General features: G+C 48.3%; 1 protein-coding gene across 1 annotated transcript in view; it reads left to right on the top strand.

Annotated features, from left to right (window-relative positions):
* Positions 1-23,992, top strand: part of LRIG2 (leucine rich repeats and immunoglobulin like domains 2) — a 50,093-nt gene extending 26,101 nt beyond the window's left edge. Inside the window, exon 18 of the mRNA XM_066203786.1 lies at positions 23,453-23,992. Within this exon, the coding sequence (XP_066059883.1) occupies positions 23,453-23,457 (5 nt within the window). The 3' untranslated portion in view covers positions 23,458-23,992. The remainder of the gene's footprint in view (positions 1-23,452) is intronic.
* Positions 23,993-27,405: the final 3,413 nt, after the last annotated feature.

Here is a 27,405-nt window from a genome sequence, read left to right as displayed (position 1 = left end):
TAATTAATCACCTTTGTTCTCCTGTACTCTGTCCTGTGTTCTTTACTCTCGTACCTGTTCCCGGATCTCAGCATCGTCTGGCTTTTCCCAGGTTAACTTGAGCTCCTGCAGCTGCTTCATCCCCTGCTCTCCCTGGCAGAGATGTTTACACCCAGGGAAAGGGTTCCCAAGAGCTGCATGTGCCTTGTTCCCCCCACCCTAGACACACTGACTTCCATGTTTATTCTGGAGAGGGACTTTGAACAAGGGCATGTAGTGACAGGACAAGGGGGAAAGGCCTTAAGATGATGAGGGAAGGATAAGATATTAGGAAGAAACTCTTCCCTGTAAGGCTGCTGAGGCCTTGGCACAGATTTTCCAGAGCAGCCATGGCTGCCCCATTCCTTGAAGTGTCCCAAGGCCAGGTTGGGCAGGGCTTGGAGCAGCCTAGTCTGCTGGAAAGTATCCCTGCTCATGAGCAGGGGGTGGAACAAGATGAGCTTTTAGGTCCCTTCCGACGTAAAACATTCCATGGTTCTGTGATTCATCAGCTCACATTCCTGATAACCAGGGATTCCTCCAGCCTCTGCCTGGACTAGGACATTACCTGGCTGGGCAGGGGGCAGCAGAGTCACCTGCCACCTCAGGAGGAGCCCCTTGAATTTATAAACCATACTGGGGTTTCCCTGGAGCTGAAGCATTCAGTGTGTCCACAGCATTCCCCAGATCCCAGCTTTTTGTGTCCTCTTAAGTATTTTCAAGCCATCTCAATTGCAGGAGAATGGCCTCAATGATCCTAACCTGCCCCACAAGCCTTGATTTATCCGGGAGTGTTGTGGAACCCCACCCCTGTGCTCTTTTCAACAAGATGCTCAGGAAGAACCAGCTACTGCCTTCCCTGGCAAGTTCAGCTCTCCCTAGCACAGTGTGAGAGCCAACAGCTATTGCAGATAACATCATGAATAGTTAATGTTCTCAGTTACCCAAGCATATTTAAAAATTAACACAAGCCTGGTGCTGATGAGAGTAAAAACTGGGTCATCAAAGGCAGGAAAACAACAGAAAACAATTGCATTTACCCTTGGGCTTCACTAATGACTGGGTTTTTGCGGAGCATCCAAGTCTTTCCTGTCTTTAATCCTTCAGTGGTTTGATGCTGGATGCTTCATTAAAGCATCTTCCCTCTCACCGGCCAGCTTCTCCTCCCCCAGGAGTTCGTGGCCCCTTTGGATGATGCTCAGGTCTGACGGTTGGTGCTGTGAGCATGAGCCTAGGTACCATGGCGTGAAGAAGCTCATGAGCGCAGCATGGTGGGCAGGGGTCTGTGACATGGGGAGGTGAGCAGGGGCAGGGGGCTCAGTGAAGCCCCCCCTGGGAGCAGCCCCATGTGTCCCTGGGGTACCTCCAGACTCCCACTTGGAAAAGTTACCCCCTCATTTGTGGGTTTATGGCTTCACCTTCTGCTAAATTGAGCCCCAAGTCCCTCAGGTCTGGGCTTAGCAAGGGAATAAGCAAATAGCTGAGTTGGAAGAAGAAGACAGTCCTTGGGTCCATGGGGCTCCCAGCCCCGGGGGCTTTGGACTCCAATCCCAAGGCAACCATGGCTGTCACCTGCATTGGGAGCTCCCTGAACTCCAGGTTGCTGTTCCCTACATGTAGGAAGCTGGAAGATACACAGGGTCTTTTTTCAGAATGAACCCATGTATTCATAGGCAGCCAGGAGTACAGGGAACAAATGAACTCCAAATCCTAATTTTTATGGCTTTGGCCCCGAAGTGGCTCACTGGGAACACCAGCAGTGGGGGTCACCGCCCCAGAGAACATCAGCTGCCCCCAGCCAGACATTGGTGGCGTAGGAGCACCAAGTCCCAACAACACGGAGCAGATGATGGCAGAGATCACACAGGGATGTCTGCTGTTGCAGGCTGTGATGGGCATGTGAACATGACGTGAATGTTCATCTGGGCTTTCCCAGGTGAGAAGAGAGGTGGTTAGGTCCTATTGTGCATTGGAGATGAGATTTCCAACACCCTTCAGGAGGATGGGTGAGTTTGTGCCCTCCAGGTTATGGACACTGAGGGAAGAAGGGAACAGCTCTCCAGAAACCTGGCACACACCGAGCCCCGGGCTCCCACCCACTGCTTCTTTGTGTGTCTGACTCAGCTGGTTCTGGATCTGCTTGGAGCTGACCAGGATGGAAATGAGCTGAAACACAGCACAGCAAGGAAGGGACAACCTTGAGAGCATGTCCTTTAATCCAAAGGCCTTTTCCTGCTGTGCCCAGAGGCAGCCGTGGCTGAGGTTGCTATTTGGAGGGCAATGGAGCGCTATTAAGGCCACTGTTTATCTCATTTTTCTCCCAATGAGTTGCCATTTATCTGCTCTGTGAGGGACATGGCAGTGATTGGACTCTGAGTGGTTACTGACAGGCATAGCTGCAGGGGCAGGGTCGCTCCTGCTCTGCCCTCTCCTCTCCTGGTGGTGTTTCACGTCAGGATTTCTCTCTCCCATGAGGCAGAGCTGGGCTGAGGGAAGGGTTAAAGCTCCATGCCAGGAGCGTTGACCAGAGATCAGAGCATCCTCCCTCCTGGATCAGGGCTCTCATTTCAGCTCATCTCTCTTGGCAAAGGCAGATCTCTGAACGAGATCCCCTTGCACATAACTTGCATGAAATACAGGATAACTGCTCTGCTCATCTCGTGGAAGGCTTGCTTTCACATTAGGTTTAATATATCTTGTGAAGACTTATCCATGTAATTCACCCCAGTAGTTGGAAACATCTCCGCTGTCCTTGCACAGATTTATCACTGACACCATTTGCCTGACGCTGGATGCTGCAGGAGCATCTATTGAGCAGAGTGCTGTGATTTCTGATTTGCCAAAGGGGATTTTGAGATGCAGAAATAAATGTGCCCTGCTCCATTAATAGCTAACAGCCTGCTGAGAGTATCCCTGGCAGCATGCATGGTTTGGAAAAGGTCTGGCTGAACCTGGTGAGGAGCTGTTCTGTAGAACAGGACTGATCCTGTCCTGAAAAATTTTAATTAAAATTAATGCCCAGGAAAGGGCCAACTATTTGTGCTGTTGCTTCCTAAGCCTCATCCCTGTTAATTAAGTAGTGTGTCAGTGCAAGTGACCTACAGCTAATGCAGCACCCAATTTGCATTTAAATTAAAAATCATATTTTTAAAATAAAGGTTTCATTTAGTCCTGTGTTGTCTGTCTGTCCAGGCATACAATTATCAAACGCTTCACTGTTTTTTATTGACTGGCAGCAGCTCTAGGAGCCTGGATAACGCAGGAGGTGTCCTCTCTCTCAGATGCTCTGACATGGCCAGATCCAGAGAGGTTTTGGCTGAGCCTCTGCTCCCAGAGCTCTGGTGCCTGTGCCCAGGCTGTAAAACCTCGGGACACTGCTTCTGACAGTGAGGGGCTTTCAGTGTCCTTCCAAGTCAGATGTCACTCTTGCATCTGGTGTTTTGGCTCCCTGTGTTGGCACTGCACACAGCTGCAGAGGTCTGCAGCTCCTTGGTGGTGCTGGGGCCGTGCCAGCGACTTTCTGGAGAGGTTTTCCCTCTGCTGCTTCCCAATGCAGCACCCGCCCGGGCCAGTTGGGCTGCCCAAAGCAGCTACAATCTTCATGAGCGGGTTGTATAATGGGTGTCATGACCCCAGTGACTTAATGCTAAACCAGCCTGGGAGAAATGAGCATCAGGCTCTGCAGGGGCCTGGCTCCAGAGGGGACAGAGGCTTGCACAGTTGTTGGCTCCATGTGGCAAAGGGAACCTTAGACACCAGGATGTGTTGTTCCCGTGTGGCTTCATGATGGGGATTACAGGCTTCATGGGGAGTTCCCCCCAGTCCCTCACACTAAGCATCTGCCTGCAGCACCCACTGTGCTGTCAGTCAGACCCTCATTCCAATGCTGGGGGGTCCCCAAGATCTTTAGTGAGAGTCCAGGACACCCTCTCCGGAGAAGATCTCTGTGAGGGGATGGGATGGAAGCATTTCTGCTTAGTGGGAATCCCTCACTCAGCAGGGCCCAAAAGCTCATTGAAACGCTCCGGAAGTGCTGCCTCTCTCCGAGGCAAGTCCTCTCAACCACACTTATTCTGGTTCTTGTATTCATGTAGTTCGTGACATGCAGCCCACATCCAAAAGTGAATCAGATCCTCACTCACTGGGGGCTCTTTCACACCCCCATTTTTTTTAAGTTTAAGTATTGAGACATAACAGAGTCTTAATGGGATCCTGTCTGGGCCATGCCATGCTCCACATGCTTGACACCAGCATTCCCACAGACTGGTGAGGTGCTGCTTGGCTCCTCTCTGGGGAGGACCAGGGAGCTTAGGCTGTGCTGGGCAGGTCCCTCCATGGCAGCACCATTCATGAGATTTGAACTCTGGTGAACTCCTGAGCAGGGGCTCAAATTACATGTGGAAGGCGCATAAACACCCATAAACGCAGTGCCCTTGTTAGGGGAAGATCAGGCCAGCCTCATCCAGACAGGACTCTCAGTGGCTTGAGCCTTGCTGTACCGCAGTATCGGCAGTGACATGTCTCCCTGCTCCTGGATTTGAGGGGAAAAGGGCTCTGGAGACTGCCCACCAGCCCCTGTTGCTGCACCCTGCTCGGCTCTCATGACTGTGGTGAGGTCCAAGGGCTGCCAGTGCTGCCAGCTAAAACGTGTTTCCTCTTCCCCCAGTGTCACCAGGGCTGTCCCCATGGTGATGGTAGTCCCCTCTTGGCAGCAGGCACCTGAATCCTTGCTGTGAGCTCCTGGGTTGCAGACCCCTGGTTGTTGAGCTGGCATAACCTCATGGAGCCCAGCTCCTCTGGATACCTTTCATCTCTCCAACACCACCAGACACCCTCTGGCCTGTTTTCACAGAGACTGAAGCAACAGCATCTTGCCTGGCTCCATCCTCCTCCGCAGCCAGCCTGCAGCAGCCGTGACACATGTGACCTGGTGCCTGGCTCCCCCCATGCCATGCGTCTGCTGCTGGCTCATGGCACCAGGTCCTGCCCTGATGGATGTGGAACGTTACTTGCGTCATGCACAGTGATGCCTTTCCCTCCCCTGGACTCTGTGGCCATAGATCTAGCAAGATGCTGAGCTGGCTGAGGTGACATAAAGGTCCTCCAGTCTTCCCTGCGTCCACATCCCGAAGTTGAAATCCTACGGTGGCCAGGATGCCCCATGGGCAGTGGTACCTGGCTCCCTGCTGCACTCCTGCCCTCCCTTTCAGCCTCTGCTTGGGTCTGACTGTTCCGATTTCTTTCTCCTGGTTAAGGAATATGAGGTTTTTGACAGATGCCTTTGCCATTATTCTTCCCTTAATGCTGTTGTTGTTTTGTGTTACTGTCAAATTGCATCTTCCTAAAGTCTTTCCCATTCTGTCAGCTGCAGAGGAGGCGCATGAAGGGCTGAGTAATCTCCTGGCTCCGTCTGGGGAAATTGCCTTTTATCATTGAAAAGGCAGCACTGCCTTTGGAGGACACAACTCCACTGCGAGCTGGAGCAGGAGCTGGGGAGCAACGTTCTGCCCTGCTAGTGCCTGTGGGTGTTCCCAGGGAGGTCAACCTGCCCCTGGCCTGAGCAGGTGGGGAAAACAACTGAGCAATGCTGCAGCAAGGTGGGTCTGAGGCTGGGAAACTTTTGTCGGGCATCTCTCCTGAAGGAGAAGCCTGATGCAGGAAAGGGGCTGATCCTGCTTGGAGCATCCCAGCTTCTCCTCCTGTGCCCCACAGGGAGCAGGACATCCACCTTCCCACTTTGTGCTTGTCCCCACTGCAGGTGAGCACTGGGGCACCTGGAGGCATGTGTCTACCTTGGCTCAAAGACAAGCCCTGTGAGGACGGGACAGTGGTCAAGGAAAATATGCCATCCTGGCTGATTTTGGCTGGGGGCTGCTATGGACAGAGGTGAGCCGTGCGTGTCCACATCCAAGCTCCCATTTCATTCAACCCCCTTGGGTCCTGGTGAGGCATCAGGGGGAAAGAAATCTGGGTCGTGGCAAAAACTCTCTCTCTGAACAATAAATATTTATGTGTGTTTACAGTGTGTTCCTGGTCCTGGCTGCACAGGAGAGGCTGCGGTGCTTGGAGCAGTGGGTGTCCACACACGTGTTGCAGAATGAAGGTGTAGGTGTGCCAAGGTGGCTGTGGGCCCCTCAGCCATGGGTGGCCCAAACGTGACTGGCCCTGGCCCTGGCTCTGGCTTCTGTCCCCATGGCTCAGCTGCTGCTCTCGAAGGGTCTTGGTTTGTTCCCACCCAAGACTGGCATTGGGCCATTGCCCAGTGAGGCACCTGGTCCAAGGAGCTGGAGGTGGAGGAAAAGGGTAGAGGGTGCTGGCTGGGAACGGAGCACACAGGGACACTGCTCCTCTGAGCACTAGTATCCCCTTTCCAGGGTGGATCTTGAGCTGCCGAGCAGCTCCAGTTACACTTCACTCCATGAACCTTCCCACCTTTGCAAAGTGACTGACACTTCCCATAATGTGCTAAAATGTCCTTGGCAGTTCCTGCAGCGTGGTTCAGCTGGTGTGACCTGTTCCTTCCCCCCAAGCTCTGTACAACAGACCAGGCAATGCTGGACTGCTGCAGAACAAGAGGAGCAGGGCAGACCTCGCTCCCAGCTGTGGGAAGTGGCAACTCGGAGATCCATGAGGCACAGGGCAGGTGGTGGGCGCATTCCGGGATGCAGCTTTACAGGAACTGCCTGGATCTTCCCATACACATTTATACCCTTCCTAGCTGCATAGGAGTGTGGCCAATGCTTAGCCGTTCCTTTAGCCTTTCTCCCAGGCAGCCACACAGGGATCTGCCCACAGTGGGCACAGGGATGGCACCCCTGGTGTCGGTGCTGCATCCTGGGACCCTTCCCCAGGACCTGTTGCCACCACTGGTACATGTGACAAACTGCGTTAACCCTGCTTTGTGGGTGCTGTGGAGCAGGACAGACTGATGGTACCTTGAGCTCAGCATCCAGCTGCCCAAATAGGATCCACTTGTGGATCCAGGCTCTTTGCAGCACTGAGTTCATTGTGCTTCCATGAAGGTCATTCCCTTGGTGTGGGCCTCCTCCTGCTTGGCTTGCTGGTGGAAGTCCAAAGTCCAAGGTGGTCCATATCCCAGTGGTGCTGTGAGCAGAGTCCCTAGGCTGGGAAGGGGTTGAGCGCTCTGTGCTAGTGCCCTTTGGTGATGAATTGGGCAGAAAAGTGCCGAGTCAACACAAGCACAGCAAAACACTCTTGTTGGAAGCCACCATAGCAAGTGCTACTATTTTGCTGATAAATCTGATTTTTAAATGAGCTGCATGTAAGGCTGGTAAATAATGCATCTTGTAAATGGAGAGAGCTGGAACCAGGCTGGAACAAACAGCTGGTGCTGCAGGTACAGCAAGTCCTGCACAGCAGGCTGAGCAATGGCAGCAGCTCTTGGGAGCACATTCCCTGCACTGCTTCTCAAATTGCTTTTTAAAGTCTTCAGTTCCCACAGCACATTCCATGAGCTTTTCCCATAAGCATAAAACCAGGAGTAGCATCGATGGGAACAAAAACGGTTTATATATATGAACTTCAGAGAGCAATATGGAAAGCAGGAGGCTCTTGAGGCAACAGCCCTTCGGAGAGATGGATCTTTCTCATTTCAGGAGAATTTGCAGCCACATCAGAGCCATTCTGGTGGTCTTCTTGCTCCAGATCCTGGCAGACAGCTTTTCCTAGCCCCTTACCACCAAGACTTGAGTAGAACAGATTGTTAATTACTATTAAAAGTCCCAGGAGCTGCACTGTACTGTGTGCTTCCTACCTGCCCAGAACAGATGGGGCAGAAATTCCTTGAGGTCTCGGATACGTGTGGCTTTGCACTGGATAAAACTCCCTGTTATCTCCAGCTTTTTATGGGGAAGCCCAGTCCTGAGTGGGCTGTGCTGAGATGCAGCCCTGAGCTCAGTGCTGTGATCTGAAGGGCAAGAACTTCAATTCACCATGGCTGATCAGTCTTGAAAATCACTTGTGCTGAGGGCTGTCACTGGCTGCTCGTGGCACATTCATGTGGTAAGACACATACAGTGCTAAAGGTAATCCTGCCTCCGATATACTGCAACTGTGTTAATTACCAAAGAGTGGGAACAGCCTTGTCTTCACAGCTACGGGTGTGATAAAAGAGTGAGTTAGTAGAGAGCAAGTAATTCCCCCAATACAGAGTCTGCTGGCTGTGCTGTGAGGACGAAGGGACAGAAGGTCATGTGAGGGACAGATAAGGTGTGAGGGACAGATAAGGTATGAGGGACAGACAGGGTTAGGTGGCCATGCTAGGAACAGAGAGCAGTGAGCTGGAACTACAGAAGGAGGAAGAGAAGAAGGAGAGAAAGAGCTAGAGCTGTGTGGAGCTGCCCATAAGATTGTTACATAGAAAATGTAAGAAAGACTTCTAGATGACATGGTGCTGATACTTGAAACTCCCTGAGGTTTTTATTAAAGCACTTTGAGTGCAGTGGCCATCTCGACTACAACACATTCCTTTTCCCCTGCTAACCATACAGAGCCCCAAAGTAGCCCTGTTTGGGCTCTGGCTCCTACACAGATGTTTCAGGTTTCTTTGGGTGCAGCAGCCAGAGAAGAGACCTGTGCAAGGGAAGGATTTGGAGTCAGAAAACACTTGGACGGCATAGCAGCTGGAGGGCATCTCAATAAGCAGGTTTCCTCAGGGCTGCAGGGGAGTAAACCTGGGGCAGATCCCAGTTCGTTTTGTAAGTCCTGTCACCATCACATCTGGTGGGGACCTGGGACCTTCTGCAAGGCAGGAGCACTGGCAGAGAGCAACACCACTGCAAACACCCCAGGGGTGGGGCTGGAGCTTGGTTTGGTGGCAAAGCTCCAGGAACCATGACTTCCTGGGAAGGCTGCTGCCCATCTCTGGGACAGACAGTGGCAAGGCTGCTCAGAGATGTGGCTGCCCCATCCCTGCAAACGCTCAAGGCCAAGTTGGACAGGGCTTGGAGCAACTTCGTCAAGCGGAAGGTGTCCCTTCTCATGGCAGGGGGCGGAATGGAATGAGCTTGAAGGTGCTTCCAATGCAAACCATCCTGCAATTCTACGATCTTCGGGGAGACTGCAAGGAGCAGAGTTGGTCGGTGATGAATTATGTGAAATCGGAAGCAATTACTGATCAACAAAGCACCTTGAGGCAGCCTAAGGAGCCTGAGGGAGGGTTGTGAAACCGGTACAATGGGCTCTTTGAACACTGCTGAATATGCAGGGCAGAGTTAATGGCTAATTAAAACTCTGGATTATTTCCAGGAGCAAGCAAAAGGCGATAGTCAAGGTGCTTGTGAACTGGTGTTAAAAGACAAATTCTTCATTGCCAATCCAGCTACCATAGTTGTTCAGTTAAACTCTGTAGCAGTTATCCCACTAAGGTAATTTTCTGCTTCTCTGGCTTAATTCTATTCAACTTTTAGAGGGTAATTAGCATCACTTGGTGTTCTTGTATGCCCAGCTAATTGCACCTTGTTTCAGGAGTGAAAGTTAATGCCTCTCCATGTAGGTTAGTGCAGCAATTTACAATGAGAGCTGGGGCCAGGCAGAGGGGTGGACCAGGGGCATCACTGCCACTGCTGCCAGAAGTCTTGTGTTTGCTCCAGTGCAGAGATTCCCCAGTTTTCATTTGAGCTCTTCTCTGGATGCTGGGGCTAGCAGCAGTGAGCCCACATTGCCAGTGGCTGCCTCTGTTACTCAGCAATGGTCAGAGGGGTGCAGGATAGACCTGATTGCGCCAGGCAGTGTGTGGCAGCAGAAGGATGCTAAGGGCACAACACCACGGTCACATGTGCTTTCAGAATCATAGGCAATGGTGACAGGGCTGTCACCTGCCACACAGTCAGAGGGACTCAGCCAGGACCAGCTCTAGTGCCACCAGAGAGGCAGAAATGGCTTGCTGTGGCTGTGGGGCAGTGGTGTGGCCCTACAGGGAAGTCCTCCTCTGGGATAGTCACTTTGTGGTGATATCTGTGGGTCAAGACTCCTGCTACAGCAGCATTTATCCAATTGTTCTTTGCTCAGTACCGTCCTGCTGTTGCAGCTTCTGAAGGATCATGGACTCACAGAACGGTTCGAGTTGGAAGTGACTTTAAAGCTCATCTCATTCCACCCCTGCCATGAGCAGGGACACCTTCCACTAGACCAGGTTGCTTTACCCTGGCCTTGAACACTTCCAGGGGTGGAGCACTTCCAGGATGGCTGTTTGACCTCCTTTCCCTGCAATGGCAAAAGCCTTTTCTGGGGTTCCTGTGCTGAAAACACACCCTGACCAAACCCAACACCAACGCCTCTGGGGCAAAGGTCTGGACTTGTGCCAGACTGCCATTGGCAGAGCTCAGACAGCAAACAGTGCCCAGCAAATGACAACCAGGCACTGTGTTTGGAGGCCTCACTTACGGAGCTGCTGATGAGGCATCAGTGACTTTGATAATGTCAAGGACTAGAAAGCAAATGCTTCCACAATAAATCTTGTCTGCTTTAAAAGTAGGTTATACTTTCAAAGTGCTTTAGTTCTTAGGAACTTAGTATTTTGATGTCAATTGTAAGACAAGTAATTGGATGGGGAGAAGGTTGTTACTGGAAGCAGAGATTAAAGGCAGGATTTGAAATGCTGTGTCGTGTGCAGGTAGGTGTTTTTGTTCACTGCAAATGTGACTCTGGAGGCTTTGCAGGCCCCATTTGTGTTTGAAATCATGGAAGCACAGAATATCCTGAGCTGGAAGGGATCTGCATGGATCAGCTCCTGGCCCTGTACAGGAGAACTCCAAAACCTGCCTAAATGCTTCTTGAGCTCTGGCAGCCTTGGGACTGTGACCATTCTCTGGGCAGCCCATTCCAGTGCAACCACCCTCTGGGGGAAGAACCTTTACCTAATATCCAGCCTAAACCTCTCTGCATCCATGGAATGGTCCTGGCAGAGAAGACCACTCTCCCAGCACCTGTCATGGCTGGGGAACTCATCCACAGAGTGGTGTGTCTGTGAAGGAAGCAGCTCCAGATCTGGGCTTAATCCTCCCTGGGAGTGTGTTGTTTTAATCTCACTGAGCATTTTATATTGAGGTTATCAAAAGTTCTTTCTGCCCATGCTGGGAGATACGTGGGCTGCTTCTAGCAAAAACTCTGCCTCCTCCTGCCCTCATTCACCCCTTCCTGCCTAGGGAAGGAGTTTCCCACATCTCATGAGAAACATTTCCCTGGTCTGCCCCTTTCCAAATTGCAAGCTGCGCTACTGTGAGCTGGCATCAAGGTGAGGTGAGCATGACCTGGCTGAATCCATGCCCTCCCTGTGGGGCCTCAATCCCAGAGCCCCTGGACATGGAGCATAGCTCCAAAACCATGGCCATGGATTTCCCCAGAGGGATGAAGCAGCAGTGGTGGAAGTCCTGGGGCACTCTCTGGGGAATTGCTCTCCCTGTGCCATGCTCTCACCTGAGGGGTGCCAGAACCGTGCAGCTCTGTCCCAGAGCTCCATGCCCAGCCTGCCTGAGCTGAGAGGAAAATGGGCTCAGTTTAATGACAAGACTTAGATATTCCAGCCTTAAACTTTCTGTAAACCAGTGGCTGCTGGCCAGGTAAGCTGGATTCCTGTGCCTAATGTAGATTGATAGCAGATCAGCTTTTCTGTCTTAATTTGCTTATGACCTAGAGAATTAGCAGAGAGGATCTGTTATCCTGCCAGTGCACTAATGGCTCTGGCAAGAGAAGGGCTCCCCAGGGAAGCAATGGTATTTGCTAACCTTTCCCTGGTTTGCTTTACATAATAACACCCTCCTTCAAATGTCCTCGGTGTGACTGGCCGTTCCCCTTTGCCTGCACGTGCCTTGATATTTCACTTTTTAAATTTCAAGACGATTGCACAGTAAGAAAAGGTGCTGAATGCCTCATGTCATTCATCTTCCCTCTCCCTTCAGAGGCTATTCTTAGCCACGCCATCGGTTTGGCAGTTCAAAGGGAGGTGCTTTTCCTTGTCAAGTTCTCTAAAGATTTCCTGTATCCATAGGTTCAGCCAGAAAAGAAAAACAACCTGAATCTGCCTGCCATTCTGCCATTCAGCTAACTGGTTTTCTCCAAAATCGGTTGCAAGGCTGGGAGCATAGGAGAGACCCTCTCCAGGGGCATTTCTAAAGGCAGTGGGACAGCTGAGCACACAATGTGCCGAGGATCAGGGAGGACACTCCCTCCCAATGAGTGTCACTGCGGAGTAGCCCTGGAGTAAAGGACCTGGGAGTGCTGGTGGGTGAGAGCTGGATATGCACCAGCCACATGTGCTGGGTCCCAGAAAGCCCCTAGTCCTGGGCTGATTGCACAGTGTGCGCAGCAGCGGAGGGGGGATTCTGCCCTGCCCAGGTGAGACCCAACCTGCAGAGCTGCTTCCGGCTCTGGGAACCAACATCAGAAAAAGGTGGAGCTGCTGGAGCAAGTCCTGAGGAGGCCACAGAGATTCTCTAAGGACTGGAGCCCCTCAGCTCTGGATCTAGACTGGGAGAGCCGACGGTGTTCAGGCTGGAGAAAAAAATGCTCCAGGGAGGCATCATAGCCTCTTCCAGGGCCTAAAGGGGCGGCTACAAGAGAGCTGGAGAAGGACTTTGGAAAAGGGCAAGCAGGGACAGGACAAGGGGGAGTGGCTTCTCACTGCCAGAGGGCAGAGTTAGATGGATTTTGGGAAGGAATTCTTGGCTGTGAGCGTGCTGAGGCCCTCAGCGACGAGGGTAGGACAAAACAATGAGAAATGAATCAAGTAATTAAATTAATTAGATAATTGCAAATGCACCAGCGCAGTCTCCTGCTCTCCCCACTCCCAAGCAGCCACTCTCCCCCATGTTCAGAGAGCGGTGGGAGCTGCACAAATGAGGATGATGAGTGGAGTTTGTCCAAGCTGCCACTGTCACTTCATGTGACAGGTGTGTGCGGACACCATTCTCAGCGCTAGAGCCTTCCTACACACCCACCACGCCCTCCCCAAGAATCAGTTCATTCCTCACCCTGACAGCTCAGTCCAAGTGCCAGGAGATGCAGCTATTGCTGTTACATGCTGCCATTATGAGTGTTTTTATTTCTTCAGATTCTTGACATTAAAAGCTCATAATTAAGATAATTAGAACAAAGATATTTGCCTTGTAATCAGCATGTATTTCAATAGGATATTTTAATTTAGAGGTGAATGTTCTGAACTTATTATTTAAATAATGTTATCTATATTGACAGCATGCTATGTAGATCTGACTTGTTTAGGGTATTTATGAAACTAATTTCTTTATTAATCCCTTTCAATTTGATGAGCACACATCAAACCTCCAGGAAATGACAGAGTAGCTCCTCACGCAAGCCTGGCAGAGCTGTGTTGGTGGTGGTTGGGATTGCCATAAGGAGGCTCTTTACAGGGCTACAGCTTGGTTGAGGCATTGCAGTGGTCCTGGAATCATATAATACTGAACTGGAAGGGATCCACAAGAATCACCGAGTTCAGCTGCTGGCCCTGCACAGGACACCCCCAGAATCCCACCATCTGCTTGGGAGCATTGCCCAAATGCTCCTTGAGTTCTGTCAGGCTTTGGGTTGTGACTGCTTCCCTGTGGAGCCAGTTCCAGTGTCCATGATACTCTACAGCATAAGTTTGGGTGGCCTCAGATCTCTCCAAAACACTCAAGAGAGAGATTCTGGCTCTGGAAAATGATTTCTCACTTCACTGTGTCAGAGGCTGTTGAAAATAGCTGCTGTCAGCGTCCAAGAGTTCCTGTGTGCCAGCAGTGGGGCGAGAGGTTGGAAAGGGCTGACTGCTCAATCCTGCCAAAGGAGCTGGAGTATCTCCTATGTTCTCTGCTTTTCTTTCCATCCCTGGCCCCTGGGGCAGCCTCACAGGCAGCTATCCTTGCCCTGCTCCAGCAGGTACATGATACTCCAGCCTGCTTGCGTCTCCATTCCATCTGTGCCTCCATCCTGCCCATGCATTCATCCTGCCTGTGTCTCCATACCGCCAGACACGGTCTTACAAAACAATCAGCAACAACGGCAGACCTTGCTCCTCCTCTAGACCCAGAGATTGCCTTTTCCCTCCAGCAATGTCTTTGGGAAGGTTTTTTGCTGTGACCTTGTCCCCGTGAATGTTGGTGTCACCCCAGTAGCAGGTGCGAGGTGCCACCTGCCAGGACAGTGCCTGCAGCCAGGCTCCTGCCAAGGACAGCGATATGGAAGGTGGTGTCACCAATGTCCCCGTGTTGGCTGCTGGGTCACAAGTGTCTGCTCAGGTTCACCTGACAGTGCTCCAGAACAGAATGCACCTTCCCTCAAGAGCTGGCTGCAGCTGGCAGCCCTTCATTTCTCAGGCTTAAAAATAGTCACAGGCATTATAGACAACCTTGCATGGAACACAACAGAAAAATTGTTTCTCGTCCTCTCTGTGTTCCTTGTGGGAACAAATGCTCTTATCTCCTTTCTGTGCTTGGTTGACTGCTCTGTGCAGGAGAGAGTCATGAACGATACAGCACATCCAGCACCCTGCCTTGTGTAAAGCAAATGATCTATTTATTTATTTCTGCTTCTGTGATGCTCCACGTTCTTCAAGAGAACCAGGATGAAGCAGCAGCTCAGCAACCGCTAGAGAATTGTTTGGAGACTGGTACCCACCAACCTCTGTGCTTTCAAAAAACATCCGCTGACAGAGGACAGATTTTCACTCTTTCTCAGGAGCTCCTTCCAAAACCAGGAGCTCCTTGCCCTAGGAATGAGGGACAGCAATTAACAAAATTAACTTCATAGAATCATGAAATAGTTTGGATTGGAAGGGCCCTTGAAGCTCATTCCCTCAGCCCTGCTATGGGCAGGGACTCCTTTACCAGGCCAGGTTGCTCAGCACCATACAGGATTCTGTGCCACAGCTCCCAGGTCCTCTTGTGCCACTCACGCCTATGATGCTCTCCTGCTTTATGCACAATCCTGAAAGATTTCCTTTCTTTTTTCTCTTCCTTCTCTCCATGCACAGCCCCTGAACAGCCTGCTGCTGTACATGGAATTTTTACTGGTGTAATGTGTATTTTGATGAGGATTGCGAAGGCCCAAGGGTGACAGAGATATTAATTGCACACTAAATTTTCCATTTATTACTAGGTCAAAGCTTCCCATGAAATAATTCACAAGTGGACAAGATGCTGAGGAAACTCCTCCAGAATAGTGTCTAGGCTCCCATGAGCAGAAGGAGAGAGATACGGATAAGCAACAGGCAAAGAGTTTGGCATAGTTTTATTTTCTCCCAGCACGACTATGATCTATAAGCCATAACAGGCAGATCTTTCCAAAGAAGCTGTAAGAACTCATTAATATTCATGCTGTTTAATCATGAGGCAGCAATGGCGCAGCAGCTGTAATACCCAATGAGTTTTGATGCACTGAGCTCACATCCCTAGAGGTTCCAGCTCTGTGAGCTCGGCTGCTAGGTGATGGACAAGATGCTCCACTCCTCTTGTCTCACTCGGGCTTGTCTCCCACCAATCCAGCCACTGCTGTTTTCCATCAGTTTGCATCTCTCAGCCAGAGGCTGTGCTCTGGGAAAAACCTCACTGCTCTGTTTACCCACACAAGCCAATTCTTGGAACCTGCTTCATGGCACCAGGCAGCATTCAACATGAACCTGCAGTTAATTACACGTTCTTGCTAAAATAATTGAGTAGCCTACATTCTGATCGCTGTAATTGCATCCTAACGAATTTATGTGTCAGCTTGTTACTTGCAATTTTAGTGTTCTGTAAATACCAAATTAAGTTCATCATTCAGTCTTGAGGCACCTGAGGCACAAGTACTCCACAAACAACCTCCTGAACGGAGAAGGCTGGACTTGATGATCTTGGAGGTCTTTTCCAGATTTAGTGATTCTATTATTTTATTCTATAGTTATTCCAGGAGCTCAGCTGGGGGAGGGCTCAGTGCCAGACCTTGCCAGGGATAGAGTTGGGCTCTGCTGGGCAAAGAGTGGGGTATGGCTCCAGTGTCAGACCAGTGCTGGATGCCCCTGCCATCAGCCCCAGCTGCTGGAAAACACTGCTGCTGTTCTGCCGGTCCATGGAAGGGGCTCCTGAAGAGTCAGAGGGGAAACTACAAAACCATAAATTAACCTGGTGAACAGAAAAGTGTAATCCTATTGACTTCAGTGAGAATTAAAAGCAAACAGTTCTGTTAACTATTGTTATAATTGAACAAGATCAGAAGCCCAGCCTGTGCTCTATGAGGAAAACTGAAGCTTCTACAAAAGTTACCAAAATGATGCCATGCTCACATTATGGCTCTTCACAGAACATTACTTATTGTCAATGTTTTTCATGTGTGCTACCAAAGTACAAATGATAGCTCCCTAAAAAACTGTGCATGTTAGTTAACCTCATTAAATCCTAAAGGATTAGTCAGCTGTTCCTCAAAGTTACGTGGCTTGGAAAATGATTTTCTAATATGCAAACTTCAAAGGAATTTTGAAATCCTGCAGTGTAAGCAAGACAGACAAATGTTAATCCACTGGAGTGCTGCTTAATGGCCTGTTTAATTTTCGTCTTGCTTGGTCTCTGTAAGCAGCTGGACATGAAGGCTGCTTGCCATTCAGCTCTCTCTTGTACTACCCCACTCATTGAACACAGATTCCTCTTCCACATGGATGACAGTGCATGCAGATATGGCCATGTTCCCTTGTCCTTTCCGCAACCTAAAGTTATGCACAGGCACTAACCCAACTGGGGAGGGACCCCCAGGCCTACTGGCGGGCGATCACCGACTCTTAGAATGGTTTGAATTGGAAGGGCCCTAATAGCTCATCTCATTCCAAACCCCCTGCCATGAGCAGGAACCTCTAGCACTATCCCTGGTTGTTCCAAGCTATGTACAACCTGGCCTTGGACACTTCCAGGAATTGGGGCAGCCACAGCTTCTCCCAGCCACCTGTGCCAGGGCCTCAGCACCCTCACAGGGAAGAACTAGTTCCTAATACTTAATCTAATTGTCTCCTGTTTTAGTTAGTGTTAGGGAGCATAGGGAGTCTGCCTGCCCAGCATATCATGTGGAATTGGGAACCCACTATCACACAGGCTTGGTGGGGACTACTCTGAGTCAAATAAATAATGCTATTAACTGTGAAGTAATGAAGGAATTAAACACACTGGATTTTGACAGCACAAAGAACTGAAACCCACAAATTAATTAAGGTTCACAGTCCCCCTGTCTGATGCAGAGACAATTGCTCAGTTCACAGTTCATGTGGGATAAGAGGGAAAGGGATGTGGCACTGTGGTATCAGCTCTAATGTAATAGAAGCAGCACAAGTCAGCCCCAAGAAGCTTCTCCTGCCTCTCCTGCATCTCCTGGAGCTCACAGGGGACTGGAGGACCTGGGCTTGTGCGCTGCGCTGCTGAGTGGAGTCTGGACAGAGATCCCTGGCTCTGGTCCCATCCCACTGCCTCTCCCCATTAAGCCCTGCAGCGTCAGCCATGTTCTGCTAGGACACTCAGATGAATCTTGGGATCCCCCCTCCTAAGTGCTGGAGGATGTTGCTGTAATGGAGACAGCCAGCAGTAAAGTCAGCAATCCAGGCTGAATAATATATTCACTGCTGCATTATCAGCTGGGAAACCTGTTAGTAATAAGAATACATGAGAAGAAGCAAGTGCACATGAACATTTAAAGGGACGAGGGCATTCTCGAGGATGACACTTAGGCAGGCCCAGCATGAGTCGGGGTGTCAGACACATCAAAAGGCTGCTGTATGAAAACATTTCGGTATGTTTGACATGCAAGGAGCACAGATTTGCCTTAGGGATCCTATTTCATTCACCTAAAAATAAAAAGTATCACACCATACTCTGGAGACCAGTGAAAGATCCTGACATCGTACTCAAGGATCCCAAAAGTCTTTTCCAACCTAAATGATTCTCTCTTCTTCCAAGTAAAGCAGCAGGATGAGAGGAAATGGCCTCAAGTTGCACCACAGGAGGTTTACATGAGACACTAGGGAAAATGTCTTCACCAAAAGGGTTGTCCATCATTGTAACAGGCTGCCCAGGGCAGTGGTGAAGTAACCATCCTTGGAGGGATTGAAAAGATGTATACATGTGGCATTTGAGGACAAGGATTAGTGGTGGCCTTAGCAGTCCTGGGTAAATGGTTGGACTTGACGGTCATAAAGGTTTTTTCTGACCTAAATGATTTCATGATTTTATGATTCCTGACCTTTATGTCAATAACAGATAGTGTCCAAACCCACAGGAGCCATCTAGCCACAGGACATGCTCCTTTTTTCTTTTTTCTTTTTTTTTTTTCTTTTTTTTTTTTTTTTTTGTGAAACTGGTTTTGAGGGCTGACAGTGAAAGATGTAGCACTGTGTACTCCCTCACCTCATCCTTCAGAGAGGTTGAGCCCAGCAGTGGGAGTTGAGAAGTGATACCTGTAAAACAGATGCATCAGCAAAGAAAGAAAACTCTCTGCTTTGTGAGAGGGAAATTAACTTTGACATCTTAATTATAAGTCAGAGGAAAGGTTGGTGCTGGAACGATGAGCTTTGAAGATTATCATATTGTCATTATTCTGTAATGACTACAAAAGACGCTACCTCTAAATGATAACGATGGAGTATAATGGCAAACCTATGAAACTTCTATTAGATCCCATTTACTCCCCAACTGTCCTTTGCTAATAACTTATTAACAAAACCCAGCAATATTAATCAGATATTGGCTACAATGATGTGTTGCTGTACAAACACTGCCAAGAGAAAAAAGAATCTAGAAAAACTCTTTCCCTGTGTTTAGAGCAATAATTTAATAACTGAATCATAAGACAGGACCTCCAGAATTATGGATGTCATAACGTAGTGGGACGATTTTTGTCTGGCTGATATGGGAGGAAAAAAATAACAAAAAAATAGCATAGAGAAAGGTGTCTCAGCAGTGTTTTTGGGGGAACGGTGACATCGGTACATGAACTCCGGTTCTGAAACTGCCTCTGCAATGTGCTGAAAACCATGGTGAGAAAGGGAGGAACCCAATCCAGAACTGGACATAGTGCAGTGGGAAGACAACAATTTTTTTCTTAGTGGATACTCAGCTGTGGCACCTCTCAACAAGTGTTGTGGAAGTCACAGAAAATAAGGAAACTTTTACATCTCAAGCATGGGGAGCTCTGAGTGAGTTGCCATGCATAGCCCCAACCCAAGGTAACTCTGAACACCAAAGTTCTGCCTCTGCTGTAGCCACAGCTGGGTGACCTCTGCCTTGAGGTGAACTTTTTTCTGTCAGAGAGTGTTATTCTACTTCTTGTACTAAAATGTAAATTAACTTAAAGCCTTTATAAGCAGCTTATTCAATATTAGCTATAATAACAGCTGAGACTGTAAAAAATGCTCTCTGTAAAACTTTTATCAAAGTTACTTTGTGTTATTATTGCTATCTGTGATGTGTCTGGATTTTCCAAACAGCAAATAATTCTCCACTTATCTTGGTTCCTTTGATAATATTTTTTATGACAGATCTACTGAGACTGTAGCTACATTATTAACATTCAAAAAGAAGAATGGGGACAGTCTTTTCTAAATAAGTCTGTGTAAACTCTCACATGCTGCTGCCTTACTAGGAATCATGGGAAGACAAGGAATGTATTAATCATATAGAATTTTACAAGTAATGTAATCAGATCTCCACGAGCTGTGGCCCAGAATAAGGAAGGCAGTTGTCCTTCAGCTGGGCAAAGCTGATCTGTTCAAATGAGGCTTTCTGGAAGGTTCAAGCAGTTGGAAGACTGATAGTGACCAAGTCAGTGATGTCAACAGCAGTCCAAGAAATCTTGGCTGTGTCAGTCTGAAATCACACCTGGAACACCAGGGGGCGATCCCAGAAGGCTGATGCACACACATGTAACCCTAGTGCTCCCTCCAAATGTGGGGGGGAAGGAGACTTGTTTTTCACTTCCAAACATTCCACTGCTCCTCCTTCATCCTCTTTTTCCTGAAGTCAAGAGAATTTTTAGTGTGTTGTTGCAGTTCAGACCCCCTTTCCTTTGTCAGTAGGGCTGGTGGCACTGGAGAGCACAAGACAAGTCTCAGTCCTCTGTCACTGGTTCCAGTCCACTCAGATATTTCAAGGTGTGTGTGAAATACAAGCTCAGTCCTCATGTGCAGGACCCAGGCTGGGAGGTAATGACTGATAGGAGTGGGCATCAACTCTGAAGAAAATGGATTTTCCTTTTGCATTCTCCAGAGAAATTTGTGCACAGACATGGAGGGCTGGTAGTGCTACTCTATGAGCTTTGACTGGTCCTCCTTGTTTCCCCAGCTGCTCAAGCAACTGATACTCAGTGAAGAGATGAAAGTGTCTGGTGAAAAGGAGCAGGAGTCAGAGAGGATCTGGGGATTATTTTTATGAGACGGAGACTGGGACAGGCTTTTGGACCACGCCAGCTATCCCAAATCCCTGTGAACAGGGTTATAAAACTTGACAAGGCTGCAACAGATATTTCAGATCCTATTAAAGATGTAAAACCACTGACAGAGATGAACTGCTTACAGACACCAGCTCACTGCTAGTGAAGGAGGCTGACAGCAAGGGGAAGGTCAAGTAAAGGATTTTAGTGGGTGATGACCAGAAACATACCCAAGTGACAAGAAATGGCTCAACGGATGGTAAAAATGGTAAAACATCACCAAACCAACAGCTTCTGTCATTCCTAATAAATGGATGACTAGTGTACTTTGCCAGTCAGTCCCACATGCAGAGGAGACTTGGCCTGTGACATGCATTAGCCAGGGTTTTATCCCAGCACAGACCATTCCTAGTCATTAAATTTAGAGCTACAAAGTGATCAAGAGACAGGAGCATCTGTCTTATGAGGAAAGGCTGAGGGAGCTGAGCCTGTTCATCCTCAAGAAGGGGCGACAAAAGGGGGACCTCATCCATGTCTGTAAGTGTTTAAAGGAGGGCTGCCAAGAAGATGGGCCAGGCTCTGCTTGGTGGTGCCCAACAATAGGACAAGAGGCAATGGGCAGAAAATGATGCACAGGAAGTTTCACCTGAATATGAAGAAGATCTTCTTTATATGTGTGAGAGTGACGCAGCATCGGAACAGATTGCCCAGAGAGCGTGTGGACTCTCTCTCACTGGAGTTAATGAATGGTCTGTACACAATGTAGTGCCATGTGATTTGGTATGACCCTGATGAAGCAGAGAGGTAGGACCAGATGACTCACTGTGGTCCCTTTCAACCTAGCCCATTCTGTAATCTGTGATTCTGTAATTCAGCAGCAGTGGCTCTGCCACTGCACCTCCCTGACAACAGACCCCTGGTCCTGACACACTCAGTCCTTGCTTCCTGAATACCTCAGTCCTGCTTGCCTCTCTCAGCCATGCATTTTACTGCTTTTCTCCAGCCTTGTTTATTCTTCAAAGCATCAAGCTCTAGATCTAGACTTAAACACTCTGTTACTACATTTAGGCTTTAAATCCAATATGAAGACTTCAAACCCATGCTGTAATTATGAACAACCGAGTGACTCTTCACTCAGTGTTTGAGTGGGCCTTTATCCCCTCTTTGCATTCATTGGCTTCGGCAGCGCTTGATCACATCATCTGCATCCCAGAGTGAGTAGTGGAGGGGTATTTGCAAAGGCTGCTTCTTTATTCACATTGACAAGCCCTCTTAGTTCATCTCGTTAACTCTACTGCAGCATCCAACCAGACTTGGAGCAGGCACATGTGGAACAATCTCTGTAGTTTTTTTTTTTTATTATTATTATTATTTATTCTGGAAGTTTTGACTCCTGTGGATGAGGCACAGAGGAAACAGCAAAGATGATGAAAAGTGCTTGAGAGTATATTACTGTATGTCCTTTACATCCCTGCATGACATCTGCTCTCAGAAATTATTTCCCACTTCAGAAGTGCCCTGTTTGTTGCTCTCCTCCCCCTCTTTTTTTTTTTTTTTTTTTTTTTTTTTTTTTTTTTTTTTTGGCCAGCTTGAGGATAACTGAACACTGCTGTCATTGTACAAAGCAGTACAATACAAGTCAGGAGCAGACTCATCTCTTGCCCAAGCTTTTAACCTGTTGGCAGTTCTTTGCGTCAAACAGACAAACAAACCATTTTGTTTGTCAGTTTTTTCCCATATTCTCTGTCGCAGGGTTATAGAGCCTCCTTCAGTTGAGGTGTCTTTCATTTCATGAGTGTTAGTTTAAAAGGATTTGTGATGTTTCAGGTGCAAAATGTTGTTGAATATGCAGGTGGAAAATTGAAGCATACAAAGGATCTGTATTCATTGCCTAATATACTGTAAAATCTTGGTTGAAACATCTAGAATTCCCAGCTCAACACTCTTGCTGTTTACAGGATTAATGAAGAGACGTTCAGCACTGATCTCTGGTCTCTGGTGACCAGCGATAGTACTGAGGGAACAGCATGGAGCTATGTCAGAGAAGGTTTAAGCTGGGTATTGGGAAATGGCTCTTTTCCCCAGACGGTGGTTGGGCACTGAAAAGACTCCCCAGGGCAGGGTAGTTGTCATGGCCCTAAGGCTGCCAGAGCTCAAGGAGTGTTTGGACAACATTCTCAGGCACATGGTAGGATTTTGGGGTTGTCCTGTGCAGGGCCAGGTGTTGGATTGATGATCATATTCTATGATTCTCTGATTCTATTGTATGCCAGGACCAGTAGTTCTGCATTACTCAAGAATGGTTTTTTATTTGTGAAAGAGGAGCAAAGAAGAACGTACCTCTGTGTGGATGCTATTCCTGCTGGTACTGCCTCTCATTTGCCTGTGTTTATAAAATACAGGCAGATTTATGGTGCAGCTTTGCATCAGTGAAGCATGCATTGATCCCCATCTACAGCCTGCTGTGTTGATACATCCTCCATTCCCAGGTGAGGAGTGCAGACACCAGGGTTTAGTCAGCCCAGGGTGATAAAGACTTCTCTTGAGGCTTGGGTTTATTCTTTAAGCTTTACAAAATTCCCTGGTAAGGTCTGGGTCTGTAGCAGCTTCGGCTCCTGTGCAAGTTAATTTATGACGTTTAAAAGTTTGCCTTCAGTTAAATGTATCTTAGGGTCACACAATTTTCAAATAGACAGTCCTTGATATGTCTGTCAATAAAACAGCAAGTGCCTGGCTTTGAACCACTCTTATTCAACTGTTACTTGTTTGTGCTTCCTCGGAGGCATGGAGCTTCCTGAATAATTTGTTACCCTGTGTTTGAGATGAGGGTTCTGTTAGGGAAGAACACTGGGCCCACCGCTACTTCCTGGCAACTGTTTTTGTTTTCAGTTAAGGCAGTGGAGTTAACCATCATTTGCTGGTTCTCCCAAAAGTTGTAACAACATTGTGATAGATATTGTAGGATTAATTAGTGTTTTCTTTTTATAATGCTTTACAAACTTATGTAGAGTTAGTTTGTGTGTTACTGTATAATATTTTTAAGCCTAAGGAATGCAGGGTTCCGGGAAGACGTGGGAAGACATTCCTCTGCCGAGAAGCAGAGAATCACCCATCACCGAAAGAAAGGAGGGTACCACCCGTGGGTAATGGAGTTGAGCACCGCCATCATCGACCATCGGCCGAGCGCTCAGCACCCCATATCCACCATCCCAATCTCATCCCGGACATACATCTCAATACCTGGTTCCAGTAAACCGAGACATAAGCTTATGTCTCCCTGGAAAAACTATTCACCGAACTCACATCCAGAAAAGAAACCAGACGAATATGAATCAAGGACCATATACACAAAGAACCGATGAAGTAATCGGTTGCACAAGCCCAAAAACTGTATAAAAATGGGCCCTGCGCACTCCAAATTTGTGAACCAGAGGGGGATTCTGTGCCATAGGGGTAGGATCTTCAGTTCACCTAGCGCAAATTCCCGGGATCGGAACTGTACTTTGGTTGTGGTTTTATCAGGGTTTTTCTATTTCTCAAATTCTTTTTCTTCTTTTAATAAATTTGTTATTAATATTTTTAATTCACAGATTCAGGTTATCATTTAGAACAACATTGTGGTCAGGTAGGGGTGTTGTGAGACAGTCAGAGCTCCTGTGTGCCCAGTCACCAGGAAAATAGAAAATAATACCCTTCTGCATAAACAAATGCCTGCTCTCTAACAGTGCAACTGGCTTTCATGTCATCCTTGCTGAGGACGAAGATTTTGTGTTTGTGCATGTTGTGTGAGTATTTTGCCTCTGTGGGGGTCTTTTCCCTGTAAGCACAGGACTGCTGACCTACACGCCACACCAAGATTTGCATGGCAAGCATTGGGCATGAGGAAAAGGACTCCAGAGGAGTCCAAACACAGCACTCCAATTCCTGTTCTAACCACTCTGAGAAAGTGTGTCTTCATGCTCTAATTAAACAGTGGTTTGACATGTTTTTGCTGTTTTGATTGCCTTTGAACTTTGGCAGTGTGATAAACAAACGTTGCCTCCTTGCTTACGAAAAGCTGTGCTGCCTTGAAGCAGTTTATGTCCTTCATTCTGATGTGGCAGAGTTTAGCACCCTCTTCTTGTGGCATTCTCCGTGTGCTGGTGCCAAGAGCAGAGTGGAATGGCAGCTGCCATAGTGTGATGGGTGACGAACCAGGGATGCTGGAGCTCTGATGTCTCTTTGATGGCCCCTTTTAGCTTACTGAGAGCTCCAAACATTAATGACTCCTCAGCCCTCGGCAGGTGGGCACTGGTGGGGGTGCAGGGCACATTCCCTTCTGATCGTATCCAAGGCTGTGCAGACACTTCATGTTTCTGGGATCTGTGATGAGTAATCTGGAACAAGGAATGAGAACAGGACAAATGGACTAAAACTGTCAGCCAGTTCCCAAGCAGCCTGTACATGTTTCAAAGTTTATTCATGGAGAACAGTAGAGCAGGTCCCATGGGGTGACATGTGCTGTGTGGGGTGGGCTATCCCAAAACCACCTTGTGATGTAGGGGAGCTGCCCCAACCTCCAGTAGTGTCCAGCCCAGTAGAGGTGACAGTGGGGATGCTGGGGCAGGGCTCCAAGAAGCCCCACGGGCTGCGGTCATTATCTGAGAGCAGTGCCACACATCTGGATTAGTCTGTGGTGCCAGAACAACCACACACCAGGAGCTGAAGAGGAGATGGGGGATTGGCAAGTGATGCGGAGAAAATATATTCGGCAATACTGTTTTCTCTCTCAGAATATAAGGAGACTGGAGGGCAGACATACAGTTCCAGAAGAGGATTATGGTTAATGTGATGTACAATGAACCTGCCCAACTTACTGGCATCATAACATTTGCAATGATTAGGCAGTTCGTTTTGGCTTTTAAGTTCATATGGAAGCATACTGTTAAAGACAACAGCACTTTCACTGCAGAACAGCATTTTCATGACTTGTTTTTTTTTACCAGTGTCATTAACTGGCACATCTCAGCATTTTTGGAGCTGCCCCTCATTTCAGGTGTGTATATGCAGTGGGCATTTCAATCCAAGGTTTGAAGTCTTGGCCAGTGAAAAGACTCGAGTTGTATTTTCCTAAGGCGAGGGGTGGACAAACCTTCTGCTTAAAGGGATGGACAAACTTCCAATCCTGCGGCCAAAAGGGCACTCATCTCTTCCTTGAGATGTCCACACTCAATACACAGGACTCTGTGTATTCCCTGGAATAGCTGGCAAAGCTACTGTCAGAAGCTCATAAATTACAGCTCATGCCTGATGTCTCAATTCCCATGTTAAAAATTGAAGGCTGGTTTTAAACAATGTGACAGTGTCCCTTTCAATGTCCAGTTCACAAGCACCACTAAGCTTTCAGCCTTCTTGCTTTCATTCTGCAAGTGCGGAATAAAATTTATCTCTGGCAGTTTTTTCCGTGCCTGTTGGCAGGTGGCCCAAAGTGCTTCAAATAGCAGCAAATACAATGAGCTGAACCTGTGCATGTTACAACCCCATTAGTGCCGGAGGCACTACACCTCAGATGTGTTGGAAGCATTTGGTTAATGTCCCCAAACAGGTTTGGATTACATTGTTTTACCCCAGCAAGCATAGTTTTATTATAAGATTGGTGTTCTTCTGACTTCTTTGGAAGCATTCTTGCATTTTTGGGTAAAAGCCATTGACTAACAGGTCTTAATGGTAGACAAGTCTCTAAGAACTGGAAAAGTCCTGGTTGCAGAAGCTACTGGTTTTTGTTATGAGCAGGTTTCTTAGCGGTTTCACTTGCTGCTATTTACCGTTGCAAAATTCAGTGTTGAAATCTGATACTTCTAACACACCGTGTTGTCCAGACTGAGGCGAACACAGGGACACAGCAATGGGAACAAAAATCCATTGTTTTATAACTCAGCAAACATTCTTTAGGCTCTGCAGGCACCAGCTTCTTCACTTCCTCCTACAGAATGGAAAGCAGTATTAGAGTCATACCACTTTATTTGCAAACAGTGGCAAGGTTATACCTTCTCAGGACTCAGGGTTTTTTGCAGCCCTGTTGCTCCTTAAAGACTTCAGCCCAGTGGGCACAGCTGGAACCTTCAAGACACTCCTAAAACATTGTAGACATCACAAGAGATTTGCAGTGGAAATTCAGCCTCTGATTAAGAAAAAAAAAAATTGAGGACTGGGCAGTGAAATTTGCAATTTGGACCAGAAAGCTTTCAAAGGATTAATTTCCAGCTTTTATGGCAGTGACACTGATTTTGAATTAAGTTTCCTGTGGTTCATACTTTTTAGTGTTTCCTTTGTTCGGCAGCTGTGCAGTGCTCCCAAATGCTGGGATGTGCATGGCGCATACCTGGCATGTAACCTGCACCCGACATGAGTTAATTTCTATGCTGAGATCCGTGAATCACAGCTAAATAAACAGGCTCATGTGAAGAGAAAACCCACTGGATTTGTGTTTTCCAGTTGAAAAAGTATCTGCATGCTTACATCTAAATTGTACCCACTGCTCCAAGCTCTGCTTTGGCCCGAGGTGCTCAAGCTACTCTGAACCGATTCCAGTGGCAGTAGCCATGGGAATGGTGGGAATACACAGGAATCGTGTCTGCCTGTCTGGCTGTGAAGGCACTAAGAGCAAATACGAGAGTGGATCACGGACACCCCACCTCAGCTCTCACACGCACCTCAAACCCAGCTGCCAAGGGGGGCTCCTGGCTAAGGGATGATCCTGGCTGAAGGAAAACCCTTCCTTGGGTGGAAGCTGACTGAGGGCTCTTAGCTGAGTGAAGGCCCTGGCTGAGGGCGGCTCCTGTCCGAGGAGAGATCCTACACAACGCAAGCCCTGGCCGAGAGGAGACCCTGCTGCAATGGTCGCTGGCTGGGGGGCTCCGGGCTGAGGAGGGTGAGGCGGGGTCCAATGCCCCAACCCACCCCGCCTCAGCCCGGCCCTACGGGCGGCAGCCGCGCGCCAGGGGCGTGTCCAGGACG

Source organism: Chamaea fasciata, unplaced genomic scaffold (assembly GCF_029207755.1).
Source record: "Chamaea fasciata isolate MVZ Bird 193981 ecotype frontalis unplaced genomic scaffold, bChaFas1.0.hap1 SCAF_25, whole genome shotgun sequence".
NCBI classification, from domain to species: Eukaryota; Metazoa; Chordata; class Aves; order Passeriformes; family Sylviidae; genus Chamaea; species Chamaea fasciata.
This window is presented reverse-complemented; position numbering and strand designations above follow the sequence as displayed.